This window comes from Nicotiana sylvestris, chromosome 8 (assembly GCF_000393655.2).
Source record: "Nicotiana sylvestris chromosome 8, ASM39365v2, whole genome shotgun sequence".
Classification (NCBI taxonomy): domain Eukaryota; kingdom Viridiplantae; phylum Streptophyta; class Magnoliopsida; order Solanales; family Solanaceae; genus Nicotiana; species Nicotiana sylvestris.
In genome coordinates, this window is record NC_091064.1 from 155,123,269 (window position 1) to 155,144,402 (window position 21,134).

General features: G+C 36.6%; 1 protein-coding gene across 1 annotated transcript; it reads left to right on the forward strand.

The window, feature by feature from the left end:
* The first annotated feature begins 9,764 nt into the window (after window positions 1-9,764).
* LOC104228007 (uncharacterized) lies at window positions 9,765-20,496 on the forward strand. Its single transcript, XM_009780419.2, has 5 exons — window positions 9,765-10,011; window positions 10,136-12,727; window positions 12,966-14,786; window positions 18,804-19,059; window positions 19,186-20,496. The coding sequence occupies exons 2-5, from the start codon at window positions 10,232-10,234 to the stop codon at window positions 19,746-19,748; spliced, it is 5,136 nt and encodes a 1,711-aa protein (XP_009778721.1). The 5' UTR covers window positions 9,765-10,011; window positions 10,136-10,231; the 3' UTR covers window positions 19,749-20,496.
* The last annotated feature ends 638 nt before the right edge of the window (window positions 20,497-21,134 follow it).

Below are 21,134 nucleotides of genomic sequence, written 5' to 3' on the forward strand. Positions count from 1 at the left end.
TGGCTTACCCAAGCGGACAGCTTGAGCCGAAGTGGGGGCAATGTACCGGGAGCACGAAAGTATACCCGACCTAGTTACTTGGCTCAATTTCGTTCTATTTGGTATGACTTCTAACAGAAAGGTGGGCCACGTGCACGTGTGCACCATAAATTCAGAAGACTCAGAAGGAAGAAGGGTTTCGCAACAGTTTATATATATAGTTCAGATAATATCAAAGCGGTAAAAAGCAACCTTTAGCACATTATGCCCAAACATGTGAATAAAAAATAAAGCCAAATATAACAATTATTCTAAGCTCAAATTCTTGAACCCTGAACCAAAGATTCTGGGTTCGTTCCCCAGCAGAGTCGCCAGAGCTGTCACACCTCCTTTTTTCACTACACTCCCGAGAAGGGGTATAAGTGAAGTTTTTCCAATTAAAGGACAATCGAAACGAGATTATTTACATTAAATTCAGAGTCGCCACTTGGTATAATTTATGGTGTCCCAAGTCACCGGTTAGAATCCCAAATCGAGGAAAATATTGACTCTGTATTACAGTCCGCGAGCCAGAAATCCAGGTAAGGAATTCTGTTAACCCGGAAAAAGGTGTTAGGCACTCCCGAATTCCGTGGTTCTAGCACGGTCGCTTAACAATTTATACTTGGCTTAATTTTTTTTTAATTACGTGTTTAGGAACTACATGCATTTTACCTTTACCACTTTTAATTACGTGATTTACTCGTACCTAAAGAATTATCGAGTTACGTATACTTGCGTGGTTTGGCGTGTCAAGAGTCATGTCACGCGTACGTGTACACAATTCACAACACTTAGTTTATTTTTAAAAAAACTTAGTCAAAGTCGCGCGGACGTGTACCTTAATTTATTTTTGAAAATCGTAATTATGTCACGCGAACATGTATACAATCACGATGATTGATTTATTAAGATCATACCTAAAAGCATACTATCAATTTGATTTTGATGTAAATATGTAAAAGCAAGATTTTCATGGATCAACAGTGAGCTTTCCTCATTCTCGCATTTTAGGATTAAAATTTCAAAAATTAACTACTTGCATTCTTAAGAACTATGTTAACATAAAACAAAATATTACCACGCAAAGCAACAAATTTTGCTAATATAGAAAATTGAGCAAAACAAAAAAATAAAACTTTATAGTCTTTTCATATTAAAACAAAACTCCAAACAAGCTACCTAAAATACTTTATGAATTATATATCTTAAGCACATAATCTTTCTTCTCCCCTTTTTTTCTAAAAAATAAAATATTCCTACCAAATTAACACTTAGAAATTTCCAACTTTCATGGCTAGGCAGTTAAAAATTATAAACGTTTATTCAGAGAATAAAAAAAACTTTTCTTTATGTAATAGAAACTTACTATAATCTTATAAAGAAAATTTCTTATAGTTTATGGTCTATTCACAAGAATGATTAGAAAAAAAAATTAACCGATTTATGACTTAGGGATAATATATAATTATTTCGTCCACGATTAACGATGCTCTATTATTATGAAGTTTAGCCGAAGTTACGCGAACATATACTCTGATTTATTTTTAAATAAATCGTAACCGTGTCACGCGGACGTGTCCACAATCACGATAATATTTTAAACGGCCTAAAGTTTTCTCTACGAATATTTATTATTTTTATATCTACATTAATACGAGGGCCATGGGAATTCGCTAAATGGCGCGCCTCGATTTCCAAAGAATTAAGATTCATCAAGCGATGGCCATAGGTTATATGATTCAAATGTGTAAATGGCACGCCTCAAAACTATTCAACTAGAAGAATTAAGGAGATAATTAAAATTAATTTAAAATTAAATATCACAACCACACGCGAAAACAGTACCCTTGATTTAATTATGTGCCTAAAGCTTGATCACCATATTCATAAGTTGTTTGTTCTCTTCCTATGCTTGAGACCAATTGTATGTGTTTAAAATTTGCAAAATGGTTTACGTGTAAAGTTGGGAGAAACTTTAGCTGATATGCATACCATTTGTTTTATGAAATAACCATCACTCCACCCAGAGCAAACTCAACTTTGTATATCCTCTTTTAAAATGCCGAAATCAGTACTCATAAACCCAATCCTCTTCTACACATTTATTTCTAGTCCAAGTCCTAACTATTCTGTTAATTCGCTTATGACGATTGGGTTTTAGATGAACAAAATCAAACCAATTATTGTCCAAACTTGTGAAAACTATTTACAACTACCAAATCTATACCTTGTAATAATGTTGACATTATTTTGTTATAAGAAATGGGCTAATTGCACTCCTAAACTAAAATAGGCAATTTATTGTTAAGAAAGAAAACTAGTTTACAAATTGATTTGATAGACAAATTCACACTACATATACCACGAATATACAACTGAACCTCTCAGAATACTCCAATACTTTAAACATAATGGACTATATCAATTTACCTCTAACTTATGGTTATCCCAATAGCTGTTATCATACAAGATTACATACAAACAAGAGCACTTATCTCAACCAGAATGAAAACAAAAATTCCGATGTTTGACGAAATATACTATTGTGGTTCCTTGATATTTCCATACTACCATACACTTAGCTAACATGGCTTAAACACAAAACTTAGCTAATGATCAACATTCTACCAAGTTCCCCATCTCAGAGTTCAAAACCAGCTATAACCAATGAGCTTCAGAAGTAAGTAAAATTACTGGAGAGCTATACTAACTTCAACAGAGGCAAGTTGACTAATAGCTCCCATGTTGAGCATATGACATGTTAGTTAACTAAAAAAAACAAAACTGAAACTAAACTAATAGATTTGAATGTGCAGAAGACACATTTGGAACTCCGGATTTCATTTCATTGCAATATCGAAACCTTGTGTGAGATAAGTCTAGAAACATGTACCTGAGAATAAGGAAAAAACAAAGAGGGAGTGAGGAGGCAGTAATCAACAGCAGCTAACCCAGTTTAATCTTCAACAATATAGCAATAACTTCAAAAATCAAAACAGCTTCAAGCCAGAACTTCTCAAAATTGAATCATTTTTCTACACAGAATCAGAACTTCTTTTTTTTAAAAATTTTTTGACTAGCAAACCAATTTAAAGAACAAAACTAAGACCAATTTATATCAAAAGATTGCAGAAATTTCTTATGTAATTTCTAGTCGTTTCTCCAGCTCTCTTTCTGTATATCTTTTTTTTTCTTTCAGTCTATTCAGCTCTTTTAAATAGACAATTAGCTTAGTGCCTTCTCCATTACCAATTCACCTTTTCATTTCTTAATTGTCCACTGATGCAGTGCTTTTAATTAATTCGGTAATGCAATTTCTACCCTACCACTATTAGAAGTTTCTCAATTATTGACCACTTGCATAAATCAATCAATTATTATACACATTTAACCAAACTCAAGATAATCTTTAATTTAACCGACTAAGTTATTAGACGAGATATGATTTCCAGATTCTAAACAAACTGACCACACAAACCTATGAAACCAAGAACAAATTCACCAACATTCTGAAAAACAAAACAACGAACAGAAGATAGTTTATGCCAGAAGATTGGTCGAGTTTTCAATTGAAATCGACCAGAGAAAAGAGAAAGAGATGAGGAAAGACGAACATCAGAATAATACCAATTAAACTATAAATATAGAAAATAGGACAAAAGAACTCACCGGTCAGTAGTAACTGAAGAAAACCTTCGAATCTTCAATTTTTAAACCAAAATTTGACTTTAACTGTGTGTTCTTATCAAGAATACACAGATAAAGTCAAAATTAGCTTAAATGTTCGGTGAATCTTGACTTTGCAGTTTTAGGTTTGAAGCTTAGATTCATTATTCGACAAGTTCTGGTTTGATTCGAAGGTAACAAATTGTGGATTAGGGAAGATGGGGTTGTGGTGGTCAAGGGGTGTTAGTTTGGGGTTGATTGGAGGTGGCGGCGCCATCGGAAAGCGAGGGTAAATGGTGGCGGCTACTAGGGTTCATAGCCTAAAATCAAGATTCGAACCGTTTTAAGGGTGTTCATAGGAAACTAACTATGGATTATGAAAGAGGATATCAAGGGGGTTCTGGGGTGTGAGTTTGGTGGCGAACGGAGTCGGCACCGCCGGCGACAACCGGTGGAAATTAGGGCAGCGGGTCTCTAGGGTTTGGGAAATTTGAGAGAGACGAGGGTGATTGAGGGGGGTTCTGAGGGGTTTGGGTATATTACAAATGAGATTATTAATTTGATCCATTGGATGATTGAAATCCAACTGCTGGGACAGAATCCATAATCGAAACGGGGTCGTTTTAATTAAATGGGGCTGGACCGGATCGGTTCTGGAAGCGGGTCGGGGTCGGGTAATGGTTAAGAATCTGGACCGTTCGATGTAGATGAATGGATGGGTGAGATTTGTTGAAATCGAAACGACGTAGTTCTGTCCCTATACTACATCGTTTTGATGGTCTCAGAGACTAGAAGTTTGGACCAGGTATGGAACGTGTTTTTGGGCCTGGAAATTTGGGTTTAAAGAATAGCCCAAACTTTGATTTTCATTTCTTTACTTTTCAAATTAATTCCTTCTTTTCCTTGTTTTATTTTTTCAAAATTAAAATCCTAAATTAAGTTATAACACCAAAATTAATATTAAAAATACTAATCCTCTCTAAATTATAATGTGTTATTATATATTTTCTTCTTCTTCTTCTTCTTCTTCTTCTTTTTCATTTTTGTAAAACACCTAATTATTAATTAATCCAAAAATGTAAGATCAAATCCTAAATGCAAATGCTATATTTTTGTATTTTTAATGCATTAATAAAATTAAACATGCACACAAATATATGCAAACAATCAGGAAAATCACACAATAATTCCTAAAATAACACATAATTAAAGCCAAGACCTAATTTTGGGAATTATTTTAGAGTAATTCGTATTAGGCAAAAATCATGTGCTCATAGTATGTCTGCAGGAAAGGAATTCATATTTGTTGGCAGTATTTCCTCTTGTGCTGAGTCTGCAACTGTATTCACTGCTGCATCCAGATTCTACTTAGGTTGCTCCTGATTTTCAACCTCTAAAAATATGCGGTCTATGTGTGGTTGTTCCATGCTCTGATACCATGTCAAAGTTTAAGCAGAAGAATTGAATTGAGAGTTCAATAATGGACGATCGAATGTTCTAGAGAGAGAGTCCGTGGAGAGAATTTTGTTTTCTCATTTTTATCTAATCTGACTGTACACAATATAATGTTTATATAGAAGATAACTGCTACTCTCTAACTAATAATTACACGGTATAATTAACTATAATCTCAGCCCACTAACCGCCTAGCTGACCAGTCTAATTGCAGTTAATTGCCAGCTAACTACTTCACATAAGTTGTACGTGTTATGTGATACTTCCACTCTCAATATCTTTAGATTCTTAGGTCTAGGGTAATCATTAAAATTCTTAAGAGGAAAAAAAGAGAAAAGTAAATGTTATAAATAGAATTCTATTTAAGGTGAATGTCTATATTTAGAGAGATTCTAGGGTTTATTGCTTGGTGGCTAAGCCAATCTCTCCCTATAAATAGAGGGTTCTATTTCATTGTAATTCATCCCAAAATTCAATAAGAATTTCCTCTCTCTCTCTTTCTCTATAATATTGTTCTTCTACTTTTATTGTTTCATAACACGTTATCAGCACGAGACTCTAACCAATTGAGTAGAAGCTTTGGGATTGAGCATAATGATTGTCAATTGTTCTTTGAACTTCCTTCATGATTAAATTCTGGATTTAAGGTAAGTATTTTACTTTTCTCTTTCAAATTCTTGACATTCTATACTTTGATTTTAAATACAAGCAAAGACGATAAATTTTGATTGCAACTCTAATGGAGTTTGAAAGAAATTATAACCACCCAAAGTGGAAAAATTTCTGTGCTTTGCCATGATCAAATTCATGTATGATTGTGGGCAAAGAATTGAAAACCCGTCCCATTGAATTTGCTCCATTCTTATTCCTTTTAGAGAATGTGATAGCAGTATGTGATAAGTCTGAAAGAAGACAAAATTACTACTATGAATGTATCAATGGATGTGGACGTGACAATAGACGAATAAATTATAATCGTCATCATTGAGTAATGAGAATAATAAGGATTCTCAAAATAATCCTTCACTCTGTGAAAGTAATGTTTGTCATCGATTTGACATGAGATTTTATAAAACATATATAGATGATTATGGTCCATTCATGATGTGAATGTGACAACATCTTATTTATGAATACATATTCATTCTTGGAAGAATATGAACGTGCTGGTGGTAGTGAATATATCATACTCACCTCTAGAAGAAGGTTTAAGATGATATAAGAAAATAATGTCATTATTATGGCATGAATGGTCATTGGTCACGTACCTATTACACACCAAAATATTTTGGTAATGCGATTATTAAAGAATAATATTAATGCAAGAAACATATCTTGCATATAATTTTGACCACAACCATAATGGTATAACTTTCTCCCTGAAAGAGATATATGACCATATGAATGTTGATGAATATGTGGCAGTACAAAATTAATTAAGAGCTCTGGAAGATCCAATTATACTATTTTGGAGAAACACAATTGATTACCAATAAGGTATTGTGTTGTAGTAAGTCTTAAAGAAACTTATTCAGTCTTCAAAGTACACGCGAAAACAGTTGATTATATTGAGACTATAAATAAAGGAAAGATTTAATATCTTCTATTACTACAACTTGTAGCAGGGTAATATGTATGTGAAAGGTTACCCGCTTTATTCTCCAGTTTGTACTACACAAATAAAAGAATGCCACAATAAAATAGAACTTTATTGATATAAAACTCATATCATAATAAACTTGGAGTTTATTGATATCCAGTTGGCATAGTTGGTTTAGTCATATCAACTTAAGTATGATGTGCAAAAATAAAAGAAAATTCAAATGAGTAAACATTAAAGAACTAGAAAGTTCTTTACGAATTCTCCTAGGTTGCTTGTTCTCATTAATTAGTAGACCAACTAAAGTTGGGATTGAATCCCATAAATTCTGGAAATATCAAAGGTGAATATGGGCTCATTCACCTGCCATGTATACCACATAAGATGCATTTATGAGATAGTTACATGTGTGATTATTATTAACCCACAACATGGTATTTGCGAGGTAACTTGCTCAATAATTTGATTTAGAGCATAGTTTCTAGATTTTTTATTCAAGAAGTTCATCTTGATAAGTTGGTTTACATCACAGCTGGTTTAGCAAAATAATTTATTGAGTGTCTCCACTTAATAGATAAATTATTGCTTATGAGAACAAAGTTATCTATATCAGTTTGATATAGGTCATATACGAAAGTATATTACATTCTCCCCTCACAAGTGGTTCGGGGTCAGGAACCAAATAATTCCATATTATTATTATTAATGTGCAGTGTATATTTTGATTAGCATCATGACACACAAAGAATGGGCTCTCAAAGTTGAGGAGACAAGTTAGTTTTTCTAACATGAGGGGCAGACATGATAAACACTTGAGAAAAAGTTACGTGGAACGGATTATCATTTGTATATATAGATCCTCGAATATCATAATATGAACTTGAAGTTCATAAAAAGATAATTCGTTTGCAATATATTTCAAAGCATGCTATACACATTTGCTGACCCAAAGAAAGTAACTATATTCTCATTGCAAATGCTCCTATCAAATCCTAGAAGGACAAAGTCTATGGTACGCTTAAACCATATAGACAAATCGGTTTCAAATAAAACTTCTTGATAAAGAAGATATGCAAATGATCAAAGTGATCATAATAAGGAGACAAGTGATCTAGAAGATCACATGACATAACACTTCATAAAATCTCATGAGAGATTCAGGTACCTGAAAATATGAATGAAGAGATCTCTATGTTATGTCTTTATGAAAAAATGTTGGAATCGATATAAAATATTTGTCGACGACATCTATCATAGCGCTAAGTATAGATGAGGATCTTAAGTCTATCGAATATAGACACAAAAGTTTGGCCAAATGGAAGAGACATAATTCAAGTAGAATTGATTCCATATGAAAGACATAATTTTGTCTATGTTGTTCAAATACTTGAAAGTATAAAGTCAATGGTATGTGCAATCAGTTTTCGATATCTTATATGTCTAGCATGACATAAAAACTTGATATGCATCTAAAGTCTATTATATGGCTTATATGACTTAACTTATATGATAATCCATGAAGGATTTAAGTCGCTTAAAGCATATACAATTCTTGGTCTTGAAGTACCACATTCTAAGTGCAATTTGTGCACATATGTATCTTGCTATAACTATAAGCATGATAATGTGATAGCTATGGAGATATTGAAAAGGCCATTCTACAGAAGTTTATGAAGACATTACATCTCTACCAAGAATGATGATTTCAAGATGCAATATATTCATTGAAATTAATATGGCTGATTTGTTTATCAAATCTCTACCAAAGATCATTTGAAGATGGTGCACAAGATTGGAATGCAAATGCTCAAGGATGTAAATTGATGCTCTCATTAGGGGAGTTAATGCGCGTTGCACTCTTTTTTCCTTACAAGGTTTTGTCCCACTGGATTTTCCTTGCAAGGTTTTTAATGAGGCAATCAAAAGGCGTATTGTTAGATATGTGTACTCTTTTTCCTTCTCTAGAATTTTTTTCCACTGGGTTTTATTTTAGTTAAGGTTTTAACGATGCACATTATCTGTTGAATAGACATTCAAGGGGAGAGTGTTATAAATAAAATTCTATTTAAGGTGAATGTCTATATTTAGAGAGATTCTAGAGTTTATTGCTTGGTGGCTAAGCCAATCTCTCCCTATAAATAGAGGGTTCTATTCCATTGTAATTCATCCCAAAATTCAATAAGAATTTGCTCTTTCTTTCTCTACAATATTGTTCTTTCTACTTTTATTGTTTCATTACAGTAAAAGAGTATTCTAAGAATCTAATTTTCGTGGGCCATCCAAACAGCGCTGGACCTACCTCATTTCCTTGGTCACATCACGTTTTACGGTTAATGCCTTCGGCTATTGACTAGTAAAATATTACTCAAAAAATTTATACTTATTATTTATTTTTAAAAAAAGGAGGATCGTAAAACTTATATATCAAATTAAGAAATGCATCACATCTATCTTCAAACAAAAATTTCTCACATAATTATACTTGGCTAATATATTTTTTGTTACATCATTTAAGATGATTAATTTATCTATAATAATTTGGTAATGTTAAATGCAAAAATTTATTTCGTCTATGAGCTAAATTTACCACGTGACAGATAAAGAGCAGCGAGTATGCTTATTAAAACTTCGTGAAATAACCCCCTATTACCTGCATTTACGCAGGGAAAAAAAAAGCCATGGACTTTCTTGTTATTTTTTATTTTTGATAAATTGTATGCCCATTTCGTTTTAACACATAAAAGGAAAAGCTACCCTTTCTCCCATAATTAATTACCGAACTCTTCCCAAATAACTCTTTTATCCAAGCCGTCAATTACCACCGAGCATCTAATCTCCACCGTCGATCTTGCCACGTAAGATAACACGTCATTATATTTTCTCAAATTCCCTGCCAATAAATCAAATCTCTCACCGTTAAATGTAGTCATAAACGGAGATAAAGGATGCCACGTGGCGAAGTTTATTGAACGATATTTCTAAAAAAAAAATTCTCTGAAAATTGTAAAACCAAAACGAACCCTAAAACCTCTCTCACTTTCGCTTTTGTTTCTCTCCTTAGGGAAAAAAAGGAAGGGTAAAATTCAGAAAAACGATATTATTTACAAAAATTTAAATTAAAAAGATAAATCAGTTAGGGTTTCCAATCGAACCAAATCACACTAGTTTTTTTCCCCTCAATTCTCTGATCGGAGCCCTAGAATTTCACCCTTTGCATGTGGCGGATCTTCGCCATTTTCGGTTTCTAGTTCGATAATTCCGAGGAAAAGGTACGTGTATTTCTGTATGTTGGATTTTATCTATTTAATTGAAGAAATGTATCCATTTCTTTTGTTAATTGTGAAGTTTTCTGTGTTTTGATTGAGTATTTTGTTGTGAATTTGTGCTTAACAGATCTGGAAATACGTATTTTGTGTGAACATATGATGTGTGATGGAATATGAAATTTGGGGAATTATTTGTTGTTCGGTTATTGAGTGATTATTGTAGATGGAAAGTGGTGTCGAAGAAAAATCTGGTGGTGGTTCTGTCGAGAATTCGAAGAAACAAAGGTCTTTGGATCTGCAAACACTGTATAAGTTTGGGGATTTGAAGAAGGGGAAATTTTCTGCTGAGGACAGTGATATTGATGTTAGGAAGAAGAAGAAGAAGAAGAGGAAGAGTATAAAAGAGGTGTCATTGGACAAGCCTGAGCCATCTGGGAAGAAGAGTAGGACTAACACAGATGAGGATCATGTGAATGGGGGGGATAGTGGGGGACCAGTTGAATCGCAGTTATCATCATCTGGGCTGGAGAAAAGGTTGAATTACAGCAATGGGTTGAATGGATTTTCTCTTAGTTTAGATAGTAATGGTAATGCTATTCCAATTCCGAAGCGCCCGCGTGGTTCTGTGGGGCGAAGGAAGTTTGATAGTAGTGGTCGAGGTTCACAGTTATCATCGAGGATTCGGACTTCTGTCATCGGAAATGGCAAGTTAAAAAGTGAACCTGAGGAGACTGAGGGTGATCAGCTTCCAAAAAAGCGGGCCTTTTCTGGTGGAGAAGCTAAAAGTGATGAAGGGACTTCTAAATTACCTAGTAGTTCGGCTGGCAATGGTGTTACCGTCAAGGTAAAGAGAAAGATAAGTGTTGATGGATCACGGGAAAAGAAGAAAGATAAGGCGAGTTCAATTCGGCATGCTAAGGAAGATGGTCATGTAGCTGTAAATAATGGTGAAGCATCTTCTAGAAAGCACCGGAGTACTCGTAACAAGAGAAAGGATTCGTCATCTACGAGTAGAAAATCTGTAAAGAGGGGTTTACCATCTGGAGATAACTTCGGAAGCTTTTGTCAAGATTCTTTGGATGATGATGATGAGGAGAACCTTGAGCAGAATGCAGCAAGGATGCTGTCTTCGAGATTTGACCCTAGTTGTACAGGTTTTTCTTCCAAAAGCAGATCTTCAGCATCACTATCTGCTGAACGATTATCTTCTTTACTCACTTCTGGTCAGGATTTTGTTAGTCGGGAGGGGAATTCCTTGGCTGGTTCAGAATCTGCATCAGTTGATACTGCTAGCAGAGTTCTACGACCAAGGCAGAAGCTCAAAGCGAGGGGTATTTCTAGGAAACGCCGTCATTTCTATGAAGTTCTTCCTAAGGATTTGGATGCTTACTGGGTATTGAACCGAAGGATTAAAGTCTTTTGGCCATTGGATGAGAGTTGGTATTATGGTCTTTTGAATGATTTTGACCCAGAGAGGAAACTCCATCATGTTAAATATGATGACCGAGATGAAGAATGGATAAACCTAGAAACTGAGCGGTTTAAACTCTTGCTTTTACCTGGGGAGGTACCTGGAAAAAAGAAAGTCAGGAAATCTGCAAATGTTAAGAAAAACATTGACAAAAGAAAATTAGACTTGACTGTAGATGATGACAGCCACCCAGGTAACAGTCTGGACTCAGAGCCCATTATATCTTGGTTAGCTCGATCATCTCGTCGAGTAAAGTTTTCTCCTTCCAGGCCATCGAAGAAACAGAAATCGTTTCAGTTATCTACCCCTGTTGTCTCATCACCGCTACATGCCAAAACTGAGAGCACAAACTGGAATTTAGGTTCCTTGAACAACAGTAAAGGCAAGCCAGATTGTGATCTTTTGTTCCCTGACAAACTGATTGATCTTAGCAAGGCTGAGAATTCTTTTGTCGGAAGTCATAGCAGCCACAAAGATAGAAAACCTGTTGTTTATGTTCGAAGGCGTTTCCACAAGAAGAGGGATGGACTATTACCTGTGTATGAAGCTGACAAAGCTTATGGAGCTGATATTTCTACCGTTTCTGTTACACCAGCTGTGGATGGATTGCAGAACTGTAATACCAGTATTATGTGCATTCCTGGCCCTGAGAGAGAGAAATTATTGCCTGCAGTTAATGATGTAGAGGTGCTAAGATTAAACATGCCATTGCTAGAAGCTAAGCAATTCAGGGTTGTAATATGTCTACCCACATTGCCTTTGTTGCTGCTTGAAGCAGAACAGATTTGGCTGTCTCACACTGTTTTGCTGCTGCAGCGTGGTGCCATTGTGATAAGGTGGCCAAAAATTATTTTGGAGATGCTTTTTGTTGATAATGCAGTTGGGCTCAGGTTTCTTTTATTTGAGTGTTGCCTCAACCACGCCATGGCCTTTATTTTCTTTGTCCTAACATTATTCAATCAAGCTGATGAAGCATGGAGGTTTGAAAGTCTTCAGTTACCTGTAACTTCAGTAAGGTTTCGGCTTTCTTCTATTCAGGATTCTAGGAAGCAGCAGTCTTTTGCATTTTACTGTTTTTCTAAACTCAAATATTCAAAATGGTTATACCTGGACTCCAAGCTTCAGAAACGTAGTTTGCTTGCTAAGCAGCTGCCCCTCTCCGAGTGCACATATGAGAATATCAAGTCCCTCGATTGCAGAAGCGAGCAATTACAGTTCAATGCTCATGCAGAACCTTCCTCATTTAAGGTACTTCTCATTCTCAATGTGATGTGTAGGTCTGCTATTTTGTTCTTCGTTCTAGCCTTCATCTTTTGATGTATCTTTTGTTCTTAATGCTACAGGTAGGGTAGTATGCTATATCTCTTTTGTTCTTTTGCTGTTTCCTTTTTCCTTCTTTCCAGATTTTACTTATCCCCATCTATGTTTCACCATTGTTATTTGTAACTAACCATGGTGATCATGATCATATCTTATTTACTTGCAGAAGAAGTTAGTGCCAGCTTGCCTGCCCACAGGCACCTCGACAGAGTGTTCCAGTGCAAGGCTTACTAGTTCTACTTTTAGTTCTGCAATGAAGCTCGGAAGAATTCCTCCTTTTGCTCTATCATTTACTGCTGCACCCACTTTCTTCATATGCCTACATCTCAGGTTACTCATGGAGCGCAACTTTGCTTGTGTTAGCCTTCAGGATTATGATTCTATAAATGCTTGCCAGCCAGTTAAAGATGACGGCAGTAGGGTGGAGTGCTCTGATACCGCTGAGAATATTGTAGCTTCATCTACTGGAGTTACTGGAGGGTCATCATTAGCTGAACGGAAACTGGGGAATTTAGCGTGTAAACAACAGCTGAGTGAACGTGTTTCATTGAAGTCATCTCAAAATTGTCAATTAGATATTACCCCGAGCTCTTTCATTGCCAAACATTCTGAATTGGGCACGTCTGATGTGATTGTTGTGTCACACAAATCGGAATCTGTTGGTCAAGGATTAGACCAGTTTGTTGCATCTCCAGGGAGAAGGCAGTCTAACAATATATCTCACAGCTTGCCCAGTGCTCGGTGCCATTCTGGATTGGTGGGGATGAGTGTTGTAATTCCATCATTTGACCAAGTAGAGGGACTATCGGAAGGAAAAGGAATTATCTTGGGCGAGGCATCTCATTTGACTCTGAATAAAAGTGATGGCATGATTTCTAGCCCAAACCTAACTGTTACTAGTAATGTGGTCCAATGTCCCATTATTGCTGGTATGAGTGATCGCATGGTCCAGAGCCCCAACCCTTCTGGTCCTAGAGGATTGCTGTGTCGTAACAGAAACAGCTCGAGTTCTTCCCCTTTTGGAGAAATTTCACCTGTGTTGGTTGATGGGAAGACAAATTTTACACGTGGTGGATTTGGCAATGGGCCAAAGAAACCTCGAACGCAGGTGCAGTACACATTGCCATACGGATCTTATGCTTTGGGTTCAATGCACAGAAATCACAGCCCACGAACTCTTCCTTACAAAAGAATCAGAAGAGCTAGTGACAAGAAGAATGCAGATAATTGTAGTGGCTCACAGAGAAATATTGAGTTACTATCTTGTGATGCAAATGTGTTGGTCACTGTTCCGGACAAAGGGTGGAGAGAATTTGGAGCACGGGTGGTCCTGGAAATTGCGGGTCACAATGAATGGAGAATTGCTGTCAAATTTTCTGGGGTTACCAAGTATTCATATAAAGTTCATAACATTTTGCAGCCTGGCTCTACCAATCGCTTTACACATGCCATGATGTGGAAAGGGGGAAAGGATTGGGTCCTGGAGTTTCCTGACAGAAGCCAGTGGATGTTGTTCAAGGAGATGCATGAAGAGTGTTATAACAGGAATATACGTGCTGCCTCAGTTAAAAACATTCCTATTCCTGGTGTTCGTTTGATAGAAGAAATTGAAGATTATGCATCAGAAGTCTCCTTCATTCGCTCTTCACCAAAGTACTATCGACAGGTTGAAAGTGATGTTGACATGGCCATGGATCCGTCACATATATTATATGACATGGACAGTGAGGACGAGCAGTGGTTGTCCAAGAATAATTTCTCTTGCTCCGGTGAGAGTAAATGTGAAGAGATATCTGATGAATTGTTTGAGAAGACGATGGACATGTTTGAGAAAGTTGCATATGCCCGTCAACGTGATCACTTTACACCCGATGAGCTGGAAGAGCTGATGGTTGATGTAGGGTCCATGGAAGTCGTTAGATCTGTTTATGACCATTGGGGGATTAAGCGTCAGAAAAAGGGCATGGCATTAATACGCCATCTCCAGGTATGATTAAATTGATATTGGCAACATCAATTGCCGGCATCTGATCCTGTGTTACTACACCTTTTAGCTGTGATTAGCTGCTGATATTTGCTAAACTTTTATACAAATAATTTGAGTGGCAGTCTTGTTATAAATTTAAACATGCTTATATTTATACAAGCTTTTAGGGGGTTAGAGTCCCTATCTTTGGTCTTGGGATCTATTACTTATGAGATTTGACCAATTTTGGTAGCGTTTTTGGCTGTAAATGGAGGAAGGGGACAAACTTGCTTATGGGATAACAACTTTCTTTATTTATTTGGTCTGCACCAAATTATTAAAATTGTGATGCCTTTTGTTTGTTCGGCAAGATGGTCCACTTGCGCTGATGGTGCTCAAGCCTCTGTGGAGAAATATATTCTACACTTATTTAAGGGTTGTAAACATATCGAGCTATCGTAAGTGGGCATCATATTATGCCCAATAATTTGAGTCCTCTTGGATGTACTGTGGTTGATGTCCATTTGTTTATAGGATAGACCTTGAATTGCACATGACTCATCATGACGTCAGTGTTATTGTACTCTGACCAATTAATTTAAAGGACAAAAAATCATGCCCTCTACAGCCTGTATTAACCAAATCGATCTCTTTCTTTTTTCTTCTAATAAAGTAAGGTAATTTTATTAAGGAAGCACCAAGAAGGTACTATCTAATACACTGGGCTTGTCTGCTTCATAGGTGTAAGCAGTGTTATCAAAGCGCACTTAAAGCGTGCTTCAGCCCTGAAGCAAGGCTCAAAACATGTTGAGCGCTTTGCCCCGCTTAGCGGGCGCTTCATTGTTGTCGTCAAGGCTCTAAGGCATACTATTCCTTGCCAATGAGCGTAATTGTGAAGAGGCGACACTAAACAATTGAGATTTCACTTTATCGTAAATTTTCCTCAATTTCTATTTCCATATATTTGGTATTCATGCTTATAGATATTAGTCTTGGACTACGCATACATATTTGTAGTTTTTCTCCATTTGCGCCTTTCTTCATTAACGCCCACTTTTTATTTTCACTTTGCGCTTAAAAAATGGTAGACAAACCTTAGAGCTTTTTTGTGCTTTTCGCCTTTGATAACATTGGGTGTAAGTAGTCTATCGATTCCGCTTATCCCAAAAGAAAAAATCTATCAAGTGCAAAATGTCCTCTCTATCAACAACAATGTTTTCCCTATACCAAAAGCATAAAATTTTACATGTGAGGTATTTACCTTTTGTCTATCAGAAAAGTTTTCAGTCTTTCTGTTCATATTGTCTGAAAAACACGATGGAATGGTCTTCCAGTATGGTTTCTGTGTTTTTTTCCAGATTTTCTGTGCCTGGCCTGCCTGCCAAGTGCCACCTTATTGGAGCCTGCTTTGCTTCACCTGGTATCACCGATTGACCTCCATATAGTTAAGAAACATTGTCCATATCAACAATTTTGTCTTCAGTATAGAAGATGATGCTTAATTGCCTCTGTATCTTGTTCACGGACATGCCACCTGCTGTTTATATCCTATTTCTTAGTAAAATCAGGAGGGAAATTGGTTTTCTGTATCATCTTCCAAGGCCAAGTTCTTCTACGTCCTTCCTTGCTTAACGAGGATCTGATAACATGACTTACCCATAAAGAATCCAGTTTTACTGCTTGTCCAGGATGTAGAATTTGCATCCAGCACAGCAGTCTCCAATATATTGAACTTGTCACAAGAAAAAGTCTCCAATTTATTAAACAATATATTTGCCCTTTCAATTTACCAATTAAAGGAATTTCTTTTGTAGAGTCCATCCTGTAGTGTTAAGGCAGTCTGCAACATTGCAGTTTTATCAGTAACCAGACACACATTGTGGAATTAAATCTTTTAAACCCATCTCCTCCAGCCTTTGACAAGCCAAAACCTGATCTTCTGCTCTTTCCCCACCTTTAGTTTTGGATTCTTCTAACAAATTTATTATGTCTGCACTGCAATGCCATGAGGGGCTGTCATTGGTTTTTACTTCTTACATTATCTTTCCCGTATTAAGTTATGAGAAGTTGCTTCTATAATTCATTTTTTTTCTTCATTATACCTCCAATACCATTTCAGCATCGGGCTTTTGTTTTGAAGTTTCAGTTTTTTCACTCCCATGCCCCTTCCTTTTCTCCCTGATTCCTGTCCTATTTCATCAGGTGAACTCCTTCCTTTTCCTTATCCTAAAACCCATAAAAAATCATTTCTGATTGTATTTGGCTTCTTCACCACTATGCCTGGAATCGGAATCTATGACATCGAACAAGTAGGGGTTTTATGCAAGACCCTGTTTACTAGTGTGTTAGTTTCCACCGAAGGTACTACTGTCTTTTCTAAGGATCCAATTTTCATTTACATTTTCCGGATACTGTCTTCCAAACACCAGAATCCTTTTGTTTTGCTCGCAATGGTAATCCCAACAAATTATCGGGAATTTCTCCACCGTTGTAACCCAAAATCTGCCCTATTCATTTATGCAACGGTTTGCATTAACTGAAATCATGATGGGTAACCAGAGATTGCTTCAAAAGCTACATAATCATTTTAAAATACTTTATCTACTTACAGTGTATCATCGGCATACCATATGTGGGAAACCTCAACTTCCTCTCTGGTATCAATTTTAAACCCTTGCTACCAGCTAGGATCTGGAGCTCTTAACATCAAATGAAAACCTTCCATGACTATTGGAAAGAAGATTGGGAGGGTCTTTTGTCTCAATTCCCTTTGTGGATCGAAAAGTCTTTTTGGGGAACTATTTTGATCGCAGAAAATTTCATTGGATCCTGTGGGTTTTCACCAAATCTCATAACTTCAGAATAGTTAGTAAGAAGGCTCAATTATAAAGTTAGTTTGCTTTTATAAATTAACCAAGATCAACCTTTCTTTAGGTGTAAATAAAATTGGTTGAATGCTTGTGTTTTAGAGATGGAGTAATATGGATAGTGAAGATTCGTGGAGCAAACTCCAACTTAGCTTGGGATTGAGTTTGAGGCGAAATTGTTGTTGGTGTTGTTGCCTTTTTTTCTTTTCAAAAGAGATGATATCAGCATTTGGTATATCATCCAAGAAAGCTGTTATAGCATGTGAAGGAAAAAAGAGGTAAAACTAAAAATATAGGCACTTAGAAACTATATACAATCAGTAGTTCTAGAGTTTATAATTGTAAGGTTAAGAGGAAGCAATCAATCAGACTAAGTTTGAAGTTGGTCATGACTCATGACAGTGGTGGGTTTTGAATATTGTAGTGAATCAACCATATCCTAGTTTTTCACCCCATTGAATATCTCGTAACTTTCCTTCCTTCAATTGAGATTTTTCAATTTGATCAGTCCTCCCTTCAGTTTAGATTATTTATATTTGACAAGGGATGTCTGCGCTGATGTGTCTTGATCTTTGTTATGACCTTTCACTGCATCAGCTACATTGGTGGTGCTTGCTGATGGGCCCTTATGAGTTTGCTTTGAAAGATGCTTCTTGTGAGTAAACAACTTGCCCACTCTGTTGTGAAGGCAAGAGCCAACATATGCTCTACCTGATGTGCGATTAAGAAATGCCTTCATTAAATTCAATCTTTAAAGATGTTCCAATTTGAGACATGGCACATTTTGATGATTGGAGAGATGAGATGCTATGCCCGTTTGTCGCTTTCAAACTGTATGTGTGTGTCCCAGTTTTATAAAGGAATTGTTAAAGAATTGTGCTGTTGTCTTTACTTGCTTTTTTATTGCCCCGGCGACTCTTTGCTGACTTTAACTGATAAAAAAGTACTCCTTTGATTGCTCACTTGGGTGAATGCCATGTTTATTGGTATGTTCGCTACCTTGCTAAACTGTCTATATCAGACTGATACCCTTTCACGTGTCTTATCTTTCTCGTGGTCATATTTATTAAATTCCTTCATGCTTAAGTTTTCATTTGTATTGCTTGCAATACTATTTGATGGGATTGATCTTTCTGAGACAATTTACTGATTCTTTTTCTTTTTCCTTCAGCCCCCCCTTTGGGAGAGGTATCAGCAGCAACTGAAGGACTGGGAGCAAGCAATGTCAAATGCTAATCTTGGCTTTGCCATTGTAGGCCAGGAGAAAGCAGCTTCCGTGGAGAAACCACCTATGTCTGCATTTTGTTTGAAGCCTCGAGGTCTGGAGGTTCCTAACAAGGGCTCAAAACAACGCTCACATAGAAAAATCTCAGTTTCAGGACACAGTCATGCTGTCCCAAGGGATCAAGATGGTCTTCATCCCTTTGGTACATTTCTTACTACTATGCAAACATCCATGCCTGTTTGTTTTAAAAATATTATTTTTCTTTTTTTCTTATCTTGCGTAACTACTTTATAGTGATTTTATAAAAGAATGTTTTTTTCCTTCACAGGGAGAAGATTAAATGGATATGCACATGGAGATGAGATGGTTGTGTATCAGACCCATGAATATTCAGATGGTTCCCCTATGCTTCATCCGTCACCCCGAGTTTTTTCTCCACGAGAGGCTTCTGGGTTTTTTTCCTTGAACTCAGATGTGTCAGATTGGAATCATCAGCCAAAGTTTTATAGGAACAAACCAAAGAAGATCGGGTCATTTCACTCTCTTAGTAATAGACAGATGGTGGCTTCATATGATCAGAGAACTGTTGTGAAGCGTAATGGGGTTCATAGGTGGAATATGGGCTTACCTGAGTGGCCTAGTCAAAAGCATCAACCTGAAGGATCTCGTGGGCTTGCAATTGAGCAATTTGACAGTTCAGATCTTCATGAATTCAGGTTGCATGATGCCTCTGGAGCAGCACAGCATGCTCTTAACATGGCTAAACTTAAGAGGGAGAGGGCCCAGAGGTTACTCTACAGAGCTGATCTAGCCATCCATAAAGCTGTTGTTGCTCTCATGACTGCTGAGGCAATCAAAGCTGCTGCTGAGAGCACAAACGTTGATGGTTAGCTTGTCTCTGAATATATGATTGCCAGAATCAAGTTACCTGATCCGTGCTAATGGCATGTCCAGCCTAAGTCATCATCTACCCTTGGAATGCGCTAAGTTTGCAAAATGACGATGGTATGGCATCCGTCATTGTTAATAACATTTTGCAAGGATATTCAACGTAGGTGGCTGGGGCAGTCTTGGTAGAAGAATTTTTGTTTCTGCCTTAGTCATGATGCATTCTCCAATTATACGTCATCATAGTCAAGGCAGTTTTGGTACATAGTTTTTAGCTTCTCTTTGCCCACTAGTGTTCCGGGGAGCAGGTTTTTCCAGTTCATTGCAACGGTAGGGCTCGTGCCGGTAAGGGGTGCAGGGAATTTTGCTACGCTGATCATTGTACAGATTTTATCAGTGTTTCCTCTTCTTTTAGCTTCTTTGTTTTTGGTTGACCCACTTAACCTTAGCGTAGTGCCTGATCCTGAAGGAGCAATTGTCCGAAATAATATAATACGTCTCTTGAAAGTAAATCACAAATTTGAGTTTGGGCTATGGAGCAGCTATTATTTGTATTTAAGGAGAGCACCTTATTTGGAAAACAGAGGAAGGATATGGCTGTAAGTAATTATCCCATTAAATGAGGCATTAATCTTTTGCTTCTAGAATTCACAATGAAGTTCGAAATGATGTCAAATGTTTATATTGGCAGCATGCGGATAGTTGCTTTTGCTTGATCTTTCTATGAAGTGCATGAAGTTCTCTATTTCAATTCAATTTTTGTATGACAGGCATTTGAATGTGTTGGTACCAGTTGGTGTATAGTTAATTTTCTGTGATACGCACATACATGTAAATTTGTACATATTTGTTAATTTTGTAGTACGCTTGTTCCGGCTGTATGTATACAAGCGCGCGTGCACACACTCTGCATACACCATATTGCCTAAGCCTTTCCCCTTGAAACCTCTTAAACGAAAAAATTGCACGGGGCGACCGGACTGCCTAAGCCTTTCCCCTTGAAACCTCTTAAACGTAAAAATTGTACGGGGCGCCCTATCCGGTCGTTCCCATTTAACCTATACCTATTTTTAAAAAAAGTTTTAACTTGTACCCACTTTTTAAACAACTTTAACCCCCTTTCTCCTCCTCCTTCGTTCCCACTCTTCTTCTTCTTCTTCTTTCTTCTGCTGCTGTTGGTGCTGCTATAAAACTTCAGTTCATGGGATGATTGCCATAAATATGTTTATCAGATTATTTAAAAATAAATTATAAATAATTACGTAAGTTAGTAGACAATAATTTGTGAATATTTCCACGTACGTAAGTTAGTAGACAATGATAATTCTGTTCTTTTCACGTTTATTGTTTCCAAAATTTATGATTTAGATACTGTTGGCAATCTGACTA